Consider the following 20,247-nt stretch of genomic DNA (forward strand, 5'->3'; position numbering starts at 1 on the left):
CTAGCCTTCAGGACTTTGTTCCAAAGCAGGATAAGTGGACATACAAAATAAGTAATTACAGTAAAAATAAGATGAATAAGGCCCTGTCCCTAGCCTTCAGGACTTTGTTCCAAAGCAGGATAAGTGGACATACAAAATAAGTAATTACAGTACAATGTAAAAATTACTGTAAGTGACACATATATTGAGGGTTATGGGAGTACTGGGGAAGAAAAATTAACTCTGCTCAAGAAGTCAGGGAAAAGCCTCATAAAGAAGTGACGTTTGAAGTGGGTCTTGAGGGGTGAATAGGAGCTGGCTCTCCATTATTTCATGTTTCCTTCTATACTGGCCTTTCTTTGCTAAACTCTTAAATCCTTTCACCTTCCTGGCAGGATCCTGAATTACATTTTTTTTTAAGTTAAATTTAATTTTAAAAATGAATAATTTTTATTGATAGTCTGGGCTACTGCTGTGAAATAAAACCATGAGCAGAGTCGTAGGTGGAAAGCAGAACTTGAGATGAGTGGAGGGGAGGAGGGCTTTTACTATGTGGGAACTAGGGCTGAGGAGGGAGCGGCAGTAATTCAGTGATTCATCCTGTCATTCCTCTTCCTCCATAGCTATCAGGTTTGGGCGGATGCCACAGGCTGAGAAGGAGAAGCTGTTGGCAGAGATTTCCAGCGACATCGACCAGCTGAACCCAGAGTCTGCTGATCTCCGGGCCCTGGCCAAACACTTGTATGACTCATACATAAAGTCCTTCCCGCTGACCAAAGCAAAGGCGAGGGCCATCTTGACAGGAAAGACAACAGACAAATCAGTTAGTTCTCTTCTGTCTGGTTTGGGGAGGTTGGGTTTTTGTTTCCCCCCTTGAGAAAATGATTTACCGTGTTACACATACAGGTGCAGATGTCTCTTCAGCTGTTAGCTGTTACATATTGCAGGCTGCATCTGAAAAACAAGACATGTTTCCAGACAGGATAAGTAAACATTATTTTTTAAAGGGAAACTCTCCTCCATATTAATAAAATCTTTGAGAGTAGGACAAGAAGGTACAGGTCGTCTTAACTTTGCAGAAGTGAACTCAAGCCCCTCATCTTGACCATCCTCTTTCAGGAATTCAGCTCTTTTCTTGGCATTAAAATAATTGGCCACAACAATGTTTATGCAACCGGCCCTCTTTTCTCTGGGAAGTGCCCTGAGAAATAATGCTTCGGTTACACTTTTTTTTTTTTTTTTTTAACTTACGTTTCAGGAGAAATACTGGAGCTACCACTCATGAAGTTCAACAAGTGGTATAAAAGTTCTTTCCAGAGATCATATTGCCTTTCTTTCATTGCAGCGCTTTATTGATTATTCCTGGGGAACTCGAAGCTCTACCCTTTTATTACATATATGCATTTTTTTCTTCTACCAGCCTCTGAGCTGCCTGGCCTCCTCCAGTAGATTTTCAAACATCTGTAGGCTCATTGATTACCACTGTTTAGAAAACCCAGAAGAGGGTGCCTTAATAAAGAGAAAATATTTGTTATTGAGTCAAGGCTTCCAAGATGAAGGACTCTTCCCTCATGGAAAGTTTTTAAAGTAATGTGAAATTACATTAAAACAAAACTGCACCTGGATTCTAGTCCCAATTCTGCTACTAGCTTGCAGTGTGACCTGGGTCTCAGCTCTGTAGTTCAGTTTTTACAGGCAGGGCCTGGCTTTGTGTATAATGTCTGCAGGATGCCCCTAAGATAGTAAGAGTCACAGAACACATTCAAAAGATATCAGCCCAAACCCTGAAAGCCCTTTTATGCAATCATGTATTTTTTATTTGAACACCTCCGGGAGAGGTATACAACTCCATGATAGAGATGTATAGCTTTTTCCTTGCCCAGAAATATTTTAGGGAAATTTTTATTGCCCTTTAATGTATTTTGATGGTAGTCTCAAGGCATTATTATTTCCTTTTTACTATCATAAGAGTAGAACCAGCTAACAGAAAAGAAAAACTCCTGTGGAGTGTTGCCGGATAAAGAGCCAAATGTCAGTCAGGACAATAGGTTTTCTGACTGCACAAGAGGTTGTTGATACCTTAATGATACTATACATGTATCCAGTTCTTAACAGCTTCAAAAAATCCTGCCCATCTATTATGTTTGATCCCCATGGCCACCCTACTACTGCTATTATTATCCTCTTTTTAAAGACGAGAAAGCTGAAGTCCAGAGAGGTGATAATAGTTTAAGATCACACTACAAGCATGTGGAAGAACCAGGACCGCAGTGCAGGCTTCCCAACTTCTAGCATGACGTTCCCTTAGCATTTCTGGAGGCTAGCGTCACTCTTTCACCTTGGAAACACCTGAGTATCATTTACTTTTATCAATTTTTAGAACAGGAATTTGTTCACTCATTCTGCTATCCCAGTAATATTCTCCATCAGGAAGTTTTTCTGGTGCTGCTTTGTTCTTTTTTGAATTATATAGAGACCAGGCCAACTGTCTTCAGCTTGCACAGGACTACAGAATATAGGTGCTAGCAAAGCTGAGCCTACGTATCCATTGAATAAAAAAATTGAGTTATAACCAATGAAACGTCACTGAAGTCCTCTTAGCCAACTTCACTATGGGAAATAAACTGTATTCATTTAAAGGTGGAGAAAGAAAGGGAAAACTAGACTGACATGGCTGAAGGGGGTTAACATTTTAAAGCAGACTACGATAGCGTGTGGAAGATAGGAGGAAAGCCTTTTTTTTTTTTTTTTTTTAGTTTACCCAGTAGTCAAGAATTTAAATTTACACTAAAGGTGGCCAGGATAGTCTTTGTCTGTATTACTGAAGGGCACAGAGCTCATGCCACTGTAAACCTCACTCCAACTGAATCCTTGGCTCTAAACCTGAGCTAAAAATAAGATAATTGGAGGCTTTTTATGGGATAAACAAGTATTAAACTGTTTTAAGAGAAAAGGCTGCAAAATGCTGGACTATGGGCTTCTCAAGTTCAGAGGCCAAGAATTTGTCAGGTTTTTTTTTCCCCCTGTAGTGACTAGGACTGTGCTTTGCCCATAACAGTTACTCAGATTGTATTTGTTTAATTGAATTAAAAGCTGTTGCCTGTGCCTTTGAAACTCTGGACTTTCAACAGAGGGCCTCAGTCTAGCCCAATATTTGCTCACCAGACTGGACATCATTAACAATCTGGAATTGCCTCTTGTTAGGGAAAGGAAAGAGAGGCAGAGTCAAATTAAAATAATCCATTCCCTGATGACACAAAATAGAACTGTTTGGCGCTCTCTTTTCTCCTTATCTGACAAAATCAAATTCAGCTCTAGTGGAAAGAAATAGTTCAGAGAGAGGAACATGGGAAGAGGAAAAATTCAAAATGTGATTTCCAATGAGTCTGTCTACACAGTCATGTTATTCATTTGATAGCATCTATCTCAGGGGTGTTATGTTATCTCTTGGCCAGGGCTTATGAAAGTTAAGATTTCTGCATTGATAGGAAAACTTTTATGAAAGTATGGACTTTTGAGAGGATGGGGGAGGTAAAAAAGTGGCTCCTGCTGGTGCAATAAAGCACTTGGGGTCTCATTATGCACCCTGTTTGAGACTGAGGTCATTATTGGTGGTTAGGCCAAGCCTGGGGCAGGCGCCGCAAAGTAGTGAATGACCACTTACTCAGAACCTTTGGAAAAGGAAATGACTTTATCGGAGAAGCCGTTCTATAGATTGACTTTACTGCTCAGTTTAACCATTGTCTGTTCTGTCTCCTTTTTTGAGTGCCTGGTAATCTTTTCTCTCAGGCCCAGCACCAATATTTGCCTCCAGGCCAGCCAAGGTTTCTCCCTAACCAACTAAAACTTCCTTTTCCTATATCTTACTCCCTGGGGCCACCTGCACCTTTCAGAACTAGCATAAATTAAATGCTCCTGTTCCCCCACCCCCATCTTTTTAACAGTATCTTTGAGATGTGATGCCCTGCTTTTCATTGTCTTGCCTAAAAGAATAATGCTTGGAAATTTTAGGCTCAGGGCTGGAGAAATGTAGGATATAGGTTGGCAGATCACTGGAGAGGACATTTTAGGAGCGAAACGTGTTTTAAAATCAGTTGCTGTCCAGTCGATTCTGACTCATGGCAGCCCCCTGTGTGCAGAGCAGAATTGTGTTCCATAGGGTTTTCAAGGCTACAGCCTTTCAGAAGCTGATCACCAGACCTTTCTTCCAAGGTCCCTCTGGGTGGGTTCAAACCACCAACCTTTTGGTTAGTAATTGAGTGCTTAACCATTTGCATCACCCAGGGACTCCAGTAAGTCTTTTAAAAAAAAAAAATTTTTTTTTTTTTAGCCACCCTCAAATAGCGATGGAGCTGCCTCCCCATAGCCTATTTTCCTTTCAATGGCTTGTTTCAGCCAAAGTCTCTTCTTTATGAGAAACTACTGGACTCTGAAAATTTTAGATTTGCTAGAACCAGGGTGCTCAGTTTCATGAAGGCAATTTGATAACTGAACGGACTTTGGAAGTTCCAAATGTTTGACTGTTATCCTGATGTGATGGTCACACAGGGTGTAGCATTGTCACATGATCCCATGTTTGCTGATGAAAATAAACAGAGTGGTTTTCAAAAACCATTTTCAGTGCCATGGTTCATCATAAAACAATAAATAGAAAAACCCTTGGTGTGCCTGCCAACTCTTCACACCGTATCTAAGAGATGGCTAGGCCCTGGCTACACTCTGTCTACAAACAAGAAACAAAACTTTTTACTTGTGTTCTATGGGACTTTGAGTCCCAAAGCATCACATTGTTTATGATGGGTACATGCGGAGTCACTGTTTTTATAATCACAAGAGCAAACTGGTGCCATCCAAAAAATGGTTATTCTAAACAGTGTGAAATATGAAACTCCTATATAATGAAAACAGTATAGAAACGTAAACTTTTGGAAACACATTTCTGTACCCATTTAAATTTGTGCGTTCTAAAATTTACATTGGCCATCCAGTCTAGTAACAAACTGTTGGAAAGCTATCTATCCTTTTAAATCCTACACTTAAAACTAAACAAAGTGTGGTCTCTTTTCTCCTTATCTGGGGAAAAGCCCAAGTGAGTTGGAATTTGCTCCTCCTAAAAGAAAGAAAGATGAAAACCCTGGTGGTGTAGTGGTTAAGAGCTATGGTTGCTAACCAAAAGTTTGGCAATTTGAATCTACCAGGCACTCCTTAGAAACCGTATGGGGCAGTTCTACTGTGTCCTGTAGGGTCACTATGAGTTGGAATCTACTCGATAGCAATGGGTTTGGTTTTTAAAAGAAAGATAGGTGTACCTGGGCACTGCAAATGGTTAAGTGCTCAGCTGATAACCAAAGAGTTGGAGGTTCCAGTTCACCCAGAGGCACGACGGAAGAAAGGCCTAGCCACTGCAAGCCCTGTAGAGCACAGTTTTACTCTGACACTCATGGGGTCGCTATGAGCCGGAGTAGACTCAACGGCAACTGGTTTGGTTTTTTGGTAGAAGAAAGCTAAAAATTAGTCTCCTGGGATCATTAATCTATATTAATATTAATAAAGAAAAATAAATTTTGTTGCCAGAGCTGTCAGGAATGGTTAAGGATATAGCAAATCTGAATGGTCTTCTTTCATAAAACAAAAAGATAGTATTTTATAGAGCTAGGCAGAAAAGCACTTTTTTTAATTATTGGACCCATATGATTGGGCCAATGCCCTTGTTTGCCAGCTGAGTAACTTTTTGGCTGGCAGTAGATGCTTTTTAAGAGCTGTGGTTACATGCTAGCTCATTAGAGTGTGAATAATTCTTCTCATTAAATTTTTATTGGTCTTAACGCTCTAAATCTTCTAGGAAAACAGAATTATATCTGGTAGGCTTTCAAACTTCTATCACATACAGTACTTAACTAGCACCTCTAAGAAATTATAGTTCAAAAGACACTGCCTCTAAGATCCCAGGATACAAGAACTTCAGTATAAAAGTCTCAATTTTTCCCAAGATACTCATTTTATTAAAAAAGGAAAATGATAAAAGTGGAGAAGTTGAGCAGAAAGCCGTGGAAGAGGGGAGGAAAAAAAAAACAACCAGGGGTCAGGAAATCTGGCTCAAGAGTTCAGGGTTTGCCATAAATAGCTGTTTGACTTTGGAAAATCAGTTTACTTCTCTTGGCCTCTGTTTGTCATACGTAGGCAGAGAATGATGACATAGATTACTTCTGAAGACCCCATGGTTCTGAACAAAATAGAAACAACAGGGGCAGAAACCAGAAGGAGGTTGAGGAAACAAAACCAATGCATTTCAGATTAGCTTTCACCTATTATAGCTAATCTAGGAGAGCCGTGTATGTCTGAAAGGATGGAATTCAGACAGAAATGGAAAAAGGAAGGAAGAAAAAAAGATGAAGATTATTGTTGTTGTTAGGTGCCGTCGAGTTGGTGTCAATTCATAGCAACTCTTTGTACAACAGAATGAAACACCACCTGGTCCTGTGCCATCCTACCAATCGTTGCTATGCGTGAGCCTATTTTTGCAGCCACTGTGTCAGTCTATCTCATTGAGGGTCTTCCTTTCTTACCAAGCATGATGTCCTTCTCCCGGGACTGATCCCTCCTGATAACAGGTCCAAAGTACATGAAGAAGATAAGCTCTATGAATTCAAATTTTCTTCCTTGAGCTTTCCCTCTAACCTGTCAGAGAAAATGAAGAATGTCAAGAGAGCCCCAGTAGATTAGGCCCATATTTTTCCAGGCCAGAGTTTTAATTCTGACAAGGTCATTAAGCGATTGTTTTTGAGAGGGCATAGTTGCTTACTGTGCTAATTTCAATCTCCAAAATTAGAGTATTCATCCAAAATAACCTCTGCTTCATTAGTTGATTTTCTCATTTATCTGCTTTAGTTTGCCATTTTATTACTCAGGAGGGGCTATGAACTTAGATACATTCTAAAATACATCTCTAAGTGTATACTTCCATGCATAATCCCTTTCATAATTTGTGTATTAAAATGTTAATGTCATTGAATTCCTAAGGAGCACTACTGTCCTGTTTTTCCTTTCGAAAAAAGTGAACTTTTACTCCTCTATGTAGTTTTTATCCTTAAGCTAGTTTCCTCCATCATCTTTGTGTTATACCGAGGAGGCAAGCAACAGATCAGTGACTAAATTTAATCACCTACAGAGAACAATATCTTAATCCCATTCTGGCTTTGCTATGTAGAGCCATTTTTTTTTTTTTTTTTAATTTAAAATAACATGATGTCAAAAACTACATTTGCCATATCTCTCCAGAGAAAACTGATTTCCTCTTACAGAAACCATCTTGTTCCCTGGAGAAAAAAATTGTGTTTAAGGGCAACTTTCTTCAATCCATTCTCACCTTTTTCTAACCTGTCCAGTAAATGAAAAGGCAAGCATCATAATGGCCAGAGGCAGATTCACTATGAAGCCAGTCAACCCTCAAGGCCCTTCCTTTGCCCAGAGCCTCTTCCAAGACTCTGGGAATGGCCTAGACAATTTTGTACTCATAATTTGTCTTATTTTTCTTAAAGAAGACCCCAACAATAGTGTACGTCTCAGGCCCCACAAAAACCTAGGCTATCCTTGATGATAGCCTAGATGTCATTAAGCTTTCTTTCCTGTTAAGAAGGCATGCTTATCTGGCCATTTGATGTAGTGTCTGAAGATACTATATCAAACGTAGCCCCAAACGTAATGTAAATTCAGTAAGACAAAATTTGAAAATCACAAAGCTCTTCCTATAATGGCAGGTCATTAAATGACACTGTGCAAGCTAATTGAAAGTATAAAGGCTTCACGTGGCTTTGTGAAAAATACAAACATGGAAGTGCAGTATGTTTTATGTGGAATATTTTACCAGGTGTGCAATATTAAATTAATGATTCAAGATAAATTCCAATTTCCCTCCAAGGTTTTAAGAGGTGAACTCTCAGTAAAGCAGGCCAAGCACTAGGTTGAGGATAAGGGAGCTCCCAGTAGGAAATGTGAAAGTGATACACAAGTTAAGTGCAGTATCAGAATTGGTGAATTGGTTGCAAAGAAAGATCTCAAGGTAGATGGAGCCTTGTGATCACTCAGACGGATCCCCATGGAGGCTGAAAGAATCTATGCAGGTTTCAAAAATAACGGCAAAAAACGGCATCATCAGATATAACCAGGAAAAACAAAGACCACCACCTGATATCATTTGCATGTCAATACCCAGCATTCTCTGCCAGCTCACTACTTTTTCAGAATGCTGAAGGGACTTAAAAAAAAAAAAAATTGGAATGGTTTGGCATGATGGTGGGGGTGCCGATTCCTTTCTCTGTCCTTGAGTGTTTACTGCCAGGAAATCCTGACCAACATTGATTGCCAAGGGGTTAAAGTCACATTGTTGTTAAATTGGGAGAGAAAATTAGCAGGATTTTGTGCCCTGTGTTCAACTATCACAGAGTTTCAAAAACAGGAACCTGGGCCTTTATATGAGGGGACAGGGGAAGTAAAGGGAAGAGTCACAAGGGTGATTTATCAGGGCACAGTTCCAGATGAATTGCTTACATGGAGGTGAAAGAATTCTGTGTATACGTTCTGTGCCAAGAAGCCAAGTGGTTGAGCAGAAGCTCATCGGAAAGTTGAAGTGGGCAGTTTAGTGTATGCTCTTCCCGCCCGTGAAGAAGCCATGGTTTTAGTCCTGGTGTTTGTCCTTGTACATGTGTTAGACTTTTCAAGCACCCACGCCATATATGCTTATGGCAGGAAAGACAGGTATGATTTCACTGACATGAATTCTGATACACTACAAAACTCCGCTCTCTAGGTCCTGTAAAGGCATCATTATCCATCCAAATTTTTCTCAGGATTAAAGTCTACTGTACTGGAAAAACTCATTAAATTATCATTGATATGATTGACTATCTCCTCAGCCCTTCTTTCTCTGCCACTAATAATGTCGGTTCTGAAGGGGGGGAAACAAGTTTTCTAAGAAGCACAGTAAGCACAGTGTGTTAAAGGAAAATGTATAGTTTCCTGTGCTCCTGATTTCCTTGAAGAATTGGTTAGAGCCACCAGTCAAACTTGCCCTTGGGTCCTCAAGTCTGTCTTCTTCTGGGGTTTGCTAAACAATACAGTTGATGTCAATTTTTCCCTGACAAAAGTAAGAATTTCTATAATAACTCCAATAAATGGTGTTTGAATAAGATGCAGGTTTGGGAATCTATCCAAAAGCTAAGAGTCCTTAATATTAGTGTTATTTCGTCCAGTGTAGAACAGACTTAACAGTTTGGTTGAAATCGTAGACTCATATAGAAATTAATAGAATCTCCAAACCAGTAGGCCACACATGGCACCCCTTTCCCCCTTGCAATTCAGGAGAGAATTCTCGGGATCTCTGCTCTCAAGAAACTATTTTTAGTCCAACAGAGATGTCATCTTCAGTGTACACACATGTACACATGCACAGTCACCATACACATACACTGCTTCTCAGAAACGCAACTAGAATTTCTTCAAAGAAGAGATGGAAACCCCCAATTTAATCCACTCCCCTCAAGTAAAAAATTTGAGGCCTAGGAAAGATAAATGACTCTCTTAAAATCACCTAGTTAACCACAGAATCAAAGCTGGAACCCAGATATCCTCAACAATTATTCCAGTACTTTTAGGTGTACACTTATTTGAATAGGATTGGGGTTTCACTCCTTATGTATTTGGGTACATTTGATGTATACGAAGTGTTGTCCCTTCTCAGAAGAGCCTGGAGCATTTCACAATGACCACAAATCTTTGGTTAGTTCTATACAAGGAAATGAAAAAGAGATAATTTCATGACTAACACAGCTACTTTTGAAAGTAGTCTACTGCAAACCTGAGTTCATGTTGAAAGTATGGTTGAAACTTAAGGATAGATATTTTTAAAAATTAGTTCAAAACCCTTTTTTATTTCATCACCTTCTACAGTGTTTACCCACAGTTCTTACATCTGTTCTTCCTTGAAATGTATTGCTTCCAGAGCTTTAAAAAAGAGAGACATTTTCTTGGCTAAGTATTTTTAATCTGCTTTCAGACTGATTTATTATAGCTAAGTGTATTTCATATGCAGACTTCATTGAGATTTGAGAAGACTTCATCTTAAATTGCAAGATTGTTTTGTTGATGTTCAAGTGGGTATTTTCAACCCAGAATTGCTAAAATGATTTTTTTAATGGAAAGAGGGTTAAAAATGTATTCCATTGAAAGTTAAGAGAAACAATAGATTTTGTATCATTTTAAAAGTCAGCAACAAAAGACTCTCCAAACTATAGAATTGGAACTATTAGCCAGTCGTAGATTAAGTGGTACCGTATAAGTTGAAAGGAAAGAAGACCAAAGTTGGTGGAATATGTTTGGTCCCAGCAGATGCTTAAGATCAATAAGAGGAAGATGAGAGTATTTTCTCATTAGTAACTATCTTCAGCTTTAAAGTTTTTTTTTTAGTTAGCAACACAAATGGGTATAAAGAAATGGATTTCTGAATGGGGATGGCATTTGCTGTGAATTAGAAATCTCTAACTCAGCTACTTTTTCCCTGTCTTATGCAGCCGTATGTTATCTATGACATGAATTCCTTAATGATGGGAGAAGATAAAATCAATTTCAAACACATCACCCCCCTGCAGGAGCAGAGCAAAGAGGTGGCCATTCGCATCTTTCAGGGGTGTCAGTTCCACTCGGTGGAGGCTGTGCAAGAGATCACAGAGTATGCCAAAAGCATTCCTGGTTTTGTGAACCTTGACTTGAATGACCAAGTAACTCTTCTAAAATATGGCGTCCATGAGATCATATACACAATGCTGGCATCCTTGATGAATAAAGATGGGGTTCTCATATCAGAGGGCCAAGGATTCATGACAAGGGAGTTTCTAAAGAGCCTGCGGAAGCCCTTTGGTGACTTTATGGAGCCCAAGTTTGAGTTTGCTGTGAAGTTCAATGCACTGGAATTAGATGACAGCGACTTGGCAATATTTATAGCTGTCATTATTCTCAGCGGAGGTAAGACTCATATTTTCATTTGCCATGAGAGAGGGGAGGATGATGGTAATGGCCGAAAGAATTTTGACTTTCCTTAGTTTTAGTCTCTGTTCCTTTTTGCTGTGTACTTGCTGCAGTTTTCAAACAGAAAATGTCAATGGCATGAGGCTATGACCGTGTTGAATAAAAAAAAAAACCAGGAGAGAAATCAGAGATTTGCTGGGTGAAGGCTATGAATAACCCAGGCTCTTTTTCTTTATCCCTCTCAGTATTTTTTCCAGTCAAACCCAAACATGGAAGACTAATGGCAAATGTTCTGTTCTCCTTTTTCTTTTCTTTTTTGAATTTCCTTTTGCCCTTTTCCTTTCCTTTCTAGAAGGCCAATTCAATTCGAATTTAAGTAATGACATGTATAACTTTGCTTAAGATGATATTTGCTTCACATATAAAAGGCACTACTGAGTGATTTGGGTCAGATTATGCTCCTGCCCCACTATCAGTAAGATATTACTTTGAATCACTTTCCCAGTATCGGGAATGAAGGGATGTACATCTACTGACCTCTGCCTATTCTTCATAGATCCCTCTGATAGCTTGCACCAAAGTACCCTTGTGAGATGGCTGTGACTAAGAATGCAATCAGAACCAAAGAACTCAGGGCAGAGAAATAAATTGAGTTATCTAACAATTCATTGCGTGTTTGGCTTTGCAAGTATATGATCTAAATATCCAAGTAAATGCTGTTTCCATTCATCTCTCACGTGTGCCCAACTTGAGTAGAAGAAGGTTTTACTTTCATTTTTCTCTATAGAGATTGTTTTTAAATGATGAGTTTTCATTATTGAAGTGGACTTCAGGTGAGCTTTTCGTGTTTACTCCTGTCTGAAGCTTGCCATATAGGGGCATAGTGGTCCTGTAGAAGTAGATGTATATAACTCTACAGCAGCAGTAGCATGGAGTAGACCCCAACTCATGGCGCTGCCCTATGTGTGTCAGAGTAGAACTGTGCTCCCGAGGATTTTCAGTGGCTGATTTTTCAGAAGTGGATCAGTAAACTTGAACCTCCAACTTTTCGGTTAGTAGTCAAGCACATTAACCGTTTGTACCACCCAGGGACTCCGTCTACTATATTTTATCATATCATATTACATAGAGCATGATCCTCTCTGCAGTCCTTAGTTGTCCAATTACTCAAGAGCAGATTGCTTCTGGAATCAGGTACCTAGTGTAGTAGTAATAATAATAATGACAGCCAACACATTAAGTACTTACTGTGTGCCAGGCGGAAACCCTGGTGGTGTAGTGGTTAAGAGCTATGGCTGTTAACCAAAAGGTTGGCAGTTCAAATACACCAGGTGTTCCTTGGAAACCCTGTGGGGCAGTTCTACTCTGTCCTGTAGGGTTACTATGAGTCGGAATGACGGCAACGCGCTACGTGCCGGGCGGTACACCCATCTAATCCTCACAACAGCCCAGTGAGGTGAGTCCCATTTTATCCATGAGGAAACCAAAGCACTGAAAGTCTCCAACCCTTGCCCAAGGTTACACAGCTAGTATAAGATGAAACCAGGGTCATGAGCTCAGGCAGTGTGGCGCTGGAGCCTCTGTTCCCAGCTTCCACACTCTACAAAATAATAACCCTTTACATGACTAAAGTGCCAATGGAAAATGATATGGCACCGGTTAGCTCTGGAGCCACAAGTCCAGTGTCAAGTTTTAAGTCGTTTAAAAATGACTTCTTAATGTTCTGTTTATATAACCAAAATAAACTGTCTAAACATGTTTTAATGTTTTGATCAAATCTATTTCACACAAGTTCAGTTCCTCTTTGGGATTTTTTAAAATAGCAATTTAAAAAAGCAAATTAACCCTTGACCTGCTGGGTGAGATTTTTGATTATTTCAGCAAAGAAGAATGAGGCTCCAGTTTATTTGAGGATTACTGGGGAAAAACTATTAAATTTTAAAAAGTCAGATTAGAAAACAAGCTAATGTGTTTAACTAGCTAATATTTTAAGGCATATTTTGCTTTTAATAAAAAGTCAAAAAATCACATTTGATGTATTTCCCTCTAATATGTTCCCTAAATATACTATATAAGCAGTCTTCATATTTCTCTTTTTTTCACTTAATCATTTTCCCATGTTACTGTGTGCTCTTTAATATTTTTCATTGATTAGTTTTTTTAATAAAAGTAATACCTGGTCATTTAAATAATTCAAAGAATACAGAAAGGTTTAAGTGAAAAGCAAAGGTCTCAGCTCTCAGAATAAAATAGGATTAACAAAGGTCTGTTTCTCCTACCAAAAAGTATGTGCCAATATATATATACAGTATATCCTTTTTAACACCATTTTTAATGACTAAAATACTCTGTTTTATAAAGGGGCCGTTATATGCTAAATTATCTTTCTGGTTGCGTTTAGGTTGCTTCTAATTTACTGTTAAAAAACTATAAAGATATACTAGGATATAGTAAATCATGGAAAATATGTTCTGATTTTTGCTGTTGTGAATATTCTTATATGTAAACCTCTGTCCATATTTCAGATTATTTTCTCTGAATTGCTAGAGGAGGAATTGCTAGGTAGATGACTGAACACGCAATGACTATGAGCCATCTGCTACATCATTGTCAAATTGTATTCCATAGTTTGTAGCAGCTTATATTCCTACCAGTTATCAGCAGATACTAAAGGAGGCATTTGAGATAAGCCATTCAAAGATGCTAACTAGGAAAAGCTAGTTAAACACTTGGCTACTAACCAAAAGGTTGGCGGACAAGGAACAGCCATAAGTCTGGGCTTTTTGAATTATTTGAGCAATGGTATTTCATGGCCACATGAAACAACAACAACGTGGTTCCATCTGGAAAAATGCCATTACTGTCCCTAACTAGATTTCTCATAAGCTAGATTATTTAAGAATCAGTTATTTCAGTACGCCTTTTAAATTTTCATAAATTGGTCAAGAAATAATAGCTTTGAGAATAGCTTGATTCAATTTAATAGGCATCCTAGGCTTCAGCTTTCATTCTGAAAATTAAAAAATGGTACCACTGAAACGGAGATTTTGTATAAATGAGTGTCTTTCAGCCTTATACAGCTTGTTTTCCCAGTAGCAAATATCCAGATCTCCTTTGATCCTCATAACAATAAGATACCTGGAGATATCAGCCAGCCATATAGATTATAAAAATTTCTATCTGTGGTTATAATGGCAAAGGAAACCCTGTGAATAAATTTAGACTTCTTAAAAAAAAGAAATTTACCATTGACTACTTCCAATATCACAAAAGCCAAATCCTTACCGGATCCAGGTTTGCCTTTGGAGATGAAGGCAACATACAAACAATCGATAAGAATGAATAAGCTGGACCCCAGATTTGTCCAGTCCACAGGCATTCGATTTCCTCCTTTATTCAGAGAGGCTGACTATCAGCTAAGTAAAGAGCTGCTTAACAGTCATTCCCAATCCAAAGGCTGGATTCTACCGAAGACCTATAAATGAAGGATCAGTATCCCAAAATTGTGGATTATTAGAGTGTGACAATAATTTCTCAATGTTTTTTTTTTCTCCCTATCCTGAATTTTCCAGAAAGGGGAAACATCCATGTAAGCAAGAGGCTTTGATACATTTAAACAAATTTCTGTTCCTATCCAATCAGGAGTCTCTGAGTGGTGCAGACGGTTAAGCACTTGGCTACTGACCGAAAGGTTTGTGGTTTGAATTCACCCAGCAATTCCTCAGAAGAAAGGCCAGGTGGTCTACTTCCAAATGATCACAGCTACGGAAAGCCCTGTGGAGTACAGTTCTAGTCAGACACACATGGGTTGCCATGAGTCAGAATCGGCTCCACAACAACTGGGTTTGCTTGTTTGTTTACCCAATCTTAACAAAAGTGATTATTTTCTCCGCTGCAGTTTATTCTGGTCTATAGATTGCTTTAGTGTTTTCTGAAAGAAAAGCTTTTGGCAGACACGCAGTTGACCTCATTCAACGCTGCCTTAGGATCACAAGACAGCTTCATTTTAGTGACAGGTGTTCTACAGTAGACCCTAGACTGAGGGGGGAATGGGCAGGTGATCACCATATAAGAGTCGGTGATAGGGAATTGGGGAGATAAAGGGGTGGTTCCTAGAAGACTCAGAGGGGATTTTTGGATGAAAGTAACTGATTTGACCCAACTAAGTATTTTTTTAAACTGCTGATACTGTTAGATTTGGTACTTAGATTTGCCTCGTGCTCAGCATCTCTGCTTTTCACTCAGCTCTCAAACCAAGGTTGCTGAGAAAGATGACTTAATTCTTCCAAGTGCTTCTCCTCTGTCTCTTTGTCTTCTGAGCTTGGGGCGGGAATTACACTAACTAAAAAGGCAACTCTCCAGAACCAGACAAAGTACAGCACTTTGTACCTTCTTAAGGTTGTCGAGTCAGTTCTGACTCATAGCAACCCTATCTGTGTACAACAGAACGAAACTCTGCCCGGTCCTGCGCCATCCTCACAATCATTGCTGTGCTTGAGCCCGTCGTTGCAGCCACTGTGTCAGTCCATCTCATTGAGGGCCTTCCCTCAACATGATCTCTTTAGATCACAACAATTCTCCTATGTTTTTATTCTCGTGTCTTAGAAAGAAAATAAAGGAGAGACTTCAGCAATTTGTCTGAGCTCTGATGACTTGTGAGTAGTGGAATTAAGTCCAAAACCCAGGTCTCCTAGTTACCACCTCCAAGTGCCCTTTCTACTCTATACCCTGCCGCCATGCCACCTGGCTGGTGGGTCGTGGTCAACTCAGCCCTACTTCCTGTGTCGGGCCTGCAGCCTGTGCTTCCTTCACCAGACTCCCTAAGGTTTGGACGGGTAGTCCAGAGTCACAATTCCTTGGTATACATGGTAAATAATAGCTTCCTTGCCCCATCTAGTCTCACTGACAGGATGGGTGGCGTCAAGAGTCATAAAACTGCCTCCAGCAGGGGCATGCTTACAACTGGCGCCACAGCAGCATGCCAGCCACACCAGCAAACTCCCAAAACCTACCCAGCAACCAAAGCCAAGTGCAAAGCTCAGGAAAGCTGACAAGCCCCAGGATACTCTATTGGACGCTTTGCCCTCTTGAGTGGTACAGTGTTTGCTGTTTGGTGAAAAAAAGTAGAGGAGGGTTCCAGCTGGAACTCTACAACAGGAAAAAGCTCTTTTTGTTAATTCAAAACAGTTTGGAATCCAGTACAGTTCTTCCTAAACTTCCAAGATATGGGGGAGGAAATTCACTTGGTTTTTACAATATATTTTTCAAGGCAAATTGCCATCACTGTCCTAATGGCAGAGAAACTGAGATTTTTGCTACAATGGCCGCAGATGGCAAGTTATCCAACCTCATCATTTACCCTCTGGAGTCTGGCTTGGCTGTGCACCTATGAAGCAGCTCCATCTTTTTCCAGCAACACCACAGTGTTCTTTCTCTGTTAAGCAACTTCGAACAGCTGTTCTTGGAATGATCATGTACTGCCTTTGAGTAGGCAGGGAGAATAGGTTACAAGAAGGGGCAATTGTTCTCATAGCCATCCGTTTGCAAATAAAGGAAAAGCTAGTATTCTATGACAATTGGATAACACCTAATTTTATCAGGTCAATAACCTGGCTTATCCATGGGTCATGATGATTGATAGAGAAATAGGTAGGTAGGTAGATTTTTTTAACTTACTGAAATTAAAATAGCATCAGAGCACCTGGCCCAGAATAAATGCTTGTTGAGTGAATAGTAATCTGAGTACCATTTATTGAATACGTCACTGTTGCTGGACTATGGAGTCTCTCAGTGGCACAAACAGTTAAGGCAGTCAGCTGCTAACCAAAGATTGTAAGTTTGAGTCCACCCGGAGGTGCCTTGGAAAAAAGGCCTGGCAATCTACTTCCAAAAAATCGGCCACTGAAAACGCTGTGGAGCCCAGTTTCTACTCTGACATACGTGGGGTCGCCATGAGTCAGAGTCAACTGCACAGCAAGTGGACTGGTTTTGTCAGACTATATGCTAAGCACTCCACATACATTCATAATCTTTGTTTAATCTTTACTGCAGCTCTACAAGGCCTATTAGTATCCCCATTTTACAGCTGGAGAAAACTAAATTTTAGTGAGATTAGGCCCCTTGCCCAAAGTCACAGGCTATGAAGGTCTCAAGATTCAGGTCTTTCTGACTTTAAAGCTGAGCCACTTAACTGTTAGGCCCTACTGCCTATTGTGTGTTGAGATTTGGAAGAATCACAATTAATTACCTTGGTCATGGAGTTTTCTGGGCAACTATCAAAACCTACCTATTTATATATTGCCTCCAAATCTTCTAATTTTTAATTTCTAGGGGCAGTTTAGGTATTGCTTATTAATACCAAAGCCCTTCTTAAGACACCGTTTTAACCTAACTAACAAAATTATATCCTAGCTTTTGAAAATTGTTTGGGGAAGGAATAAGGCCCATTGATAAGACTGAAGACTGGTGCTGTGATTGTTAAATTTGTTCAGATAGCAGGGCACCTGGAAATAATGGTGTTGTTTGCAGAACTTCCCACAAAAAGTGATGGTAAACTTGAAATAAATAAAATCCGATACCATCTTATACTGGTTCTCATATCAACAAGTGGTGGCAGAAAAAATGTATGAGAGAAATTTAAAAATTGTTAAAATACCCTCCAGTCACTTCCTCTTTTCCTGTTAATTGGTATCAAACAAACAAAAAAGCACTTAATCGAGTTGTAGTGGAAGATCACCTCACTGCAGCTGACTGAGCACTAACGTTGACAGGCAGAGTTGGAGGACCACTGACTGGGTCTGTGATTGTTCCCTCTCTCTTCTCCTCTTCCTCAAGTGCCCTTCAAAATCTTGAGAGTATTTCCAACTCCTATGTAATCTTTTTCTATTTTACTGCAGAATTATTTCTACAAGTTAGAATGGATATTATTGTCCTTTCCTGGAACAAAAGACATAGTGAATGTTCCTGAGTAGGCCTAAGCTTTTCTTGAGGAAACCCCAGCTTAGGGAGCCCATCTTTCTGCCTGACCTCATGGCTCCTCACATCCTCTCTGTCTATTACCATCTTCCTTACTAGTTAACTGGAGAGGAGACAAAACCCAAAATATTTTAAAAGTTAGATATTAAAAATACTATCAACAACTGGCCAGCTATCTTCTATATATACTCTTATATACCAACTAAATAATTAGCTACCTTATCTATAGAGTTTTCTTGGGCGAGACTCAGGTTGGTGCCTGAGTTGTAAAAGTTGTTTTTCTGACTCTCCTCGTGATATTGAGAACAAACAAGGACATTTGATTTCTCATATGACTAAGCCTTGAGCAGGACAGGCAAAGAATGTTCTAGTGTTTCCCCATCCAGGCTGTGATTGGGTCAGAGAGGAATAACACTCACTTATTTGTTGAAAAAATTGTCTAATGGAGTTCCTGAGTGGTACAAACAGTTAACGTGCCAGGCTGCTGATCGAAAGGTTGGAGGTTCAGGTCTACCCAGAGGTACCTCAGAAGAAAATTCTGGCAATCTGCTTCAGCAAAATCAGCCATTAAAAACCCTATGGAGCACAGTTCCACTCTGACACAAATGGGGTCACCACGAATCGAGGTCGGCTCCGTGGCCTCTTGTACCTTATCCATAGAGTTTTCTTGAACGAGACTCAGGCTGGAACCTAAGTTGTGAAAGGAGTTGTTTTTCTGACTCTCCTTGTGATATTGAGAATAAACAAGGACATTTGATACAGCTGAAAAGTGTTATATGTTGTTCATATCCCCATCTGGGCTGTGATTGTATCAGAGAGGAATAAACTTCATTTAATAGTTGAGAAAAATGATTTAATGGGCACTACTTTACACATGGAGTTACCATAAGTCTGGATGGTCTCAACAACAACACTGTGCCCGTGTGGTGTGTGACACTCTTTTCTTAGAAGGATCCTCTTCCTACCATGCTGCCACAACAAGTGGGGAAACCCTACCCTGTTGCCTTTGATAATGACTCAAGTTATCTAGAAACATCCCATTGGTTTGCTAACCGCATGAATTTAGTTTAACTGATAGGAGTGAGTTATATTTATGAGTTCTCAATAGGTGCCCAAATTCTAGAAACCAGAGAGCTGGGGCAGTGGGAGGAGCAGAGGGAAGATGAAGCATACTAGAATCATCCAAGGAAATTTTACAAAAATAAACAGGCTTTTGTTGTTTGTAGAAATCTAGAAGCATTTTGATCTGTGACCACTTCAGAAATTCCCTCCTCAGCCTGGGCTTGGTGGGCTGGGATCTTCTTGGTGAGTGAGCAAACAATCGAAATTGCCCTCAGAGACAGACGGGATTGATAGCCAAACTGCTGAGTCATTCCTGTCACCATACTGGTGGTCTTGAGAAGGTTCAGTCAGTCAGCCAGTGGACCGCTTTTTGGAGCACTTTATCATTTTGGGTTCTTAAAATGTGTGTTTAAACTCTGGGTGACCCCAGGCAGCCTTCTAGACTGGCATAGCTCTCCAAGACATTCAGACAGACCATCCTCAAGTGAGCAAGATGAAACCTAGGGATGCTTCAAGTCACTCACAACAGAGAGGCCAACCAAGTACAGGTAATGGAGCAATCACTCAGTCCAAGGACCTCTCCCTTAGAGGGTCTTACCAACTTCACAAATAAGCCGGCCAGCAGAGGCAGGATGGGACAGTGGAAAGCTTTGGAATCACATGGACAGGAGTTCAAAAACCCCACTCCACTGCTTGCTGGCTGTATGATTTCAGATAATTATTTAGCTCCCTGAGCCTTAATTTCCTTATCTTTACCTTGAGTAAATGAAATAGCATTGCGTGAAACATCTGGCACAATGCCTAGAACAAGTTAAGTACACAATAAATGCTAATTTTCCCTTTTTCCCTGTATGATATAATTTGAAGTAGCTCCACTCAAGGCTGCCAGTCGAATTGCTTGAAATTCCACCTATAGTCACATTAAAATGTAATATAACTGCCCCTGGGGAGATATCAGTTAATCCATTTATCAGCTATCGTTTCAAGGGGATTAGTTGTAGATTGAAAACAAAACCCAATGAGAAAGAGATACTGGAGGAGGGGAAAAGGGCCTGGGGGTGAGGGGTGTTTAAAGCCCTGTTGCCACTGAATGAGATAAGGAATGGAGGGATGGGGCTGTTCCAGACTTCCAGAATTCTGACAAATTGTATTAGCACATTATGTCTCATACTTAGAGATCACACCTGTGTTTTGAGATCATGGGGTCTTCTC

General features: G+C 39.9%; 1 protein-coding gene across 4 annotated transcripts in view; it reads left to right on the forward strand.

The window, feature by feature from the left end:
* The window catches only part of PPARG (peroxisome proliferator activated receptor gamma), a 152,465-nt gene that overhangs the window by 123,535 nt on the left and 8,683 nt on the right, over positions 1-20,247 (forward strand). For 3 of the 4 annotated variants that reach the window (XM_049861982.1, XM_049861981.1, XM_049861980.1), the window contains 2 exons: positions 603-802; positions 10,545-10,995. In XM_049861982.1, the coding sequence (XP_049717939.1) occupies positions 603-802; positions 10,545-10,995 (651 nt within the window). The remainder of the gene's footprint in view (positions 1-602; positions 803-10,544; positions 10,996-20,247) is intronic. The other variant, XM_049861983.1, reaches the window with a different exon arrangement.

This window comes from Elephas maximus, chromosome 20 (assembly GCF_024166365.1).
Source record: "Elephas maximus indicus isolate mEleMax1 chromosome 20, mEleMax1 primary haplotype, whole genome shotgun sequence".
Classification (NCBI taxonomy): domain Eukaryota; kingdom Metazoa; phylum Chordata; class Mammalia; order Proboscidea; family Elephantidae; genus Elephas; species Elephas maximus.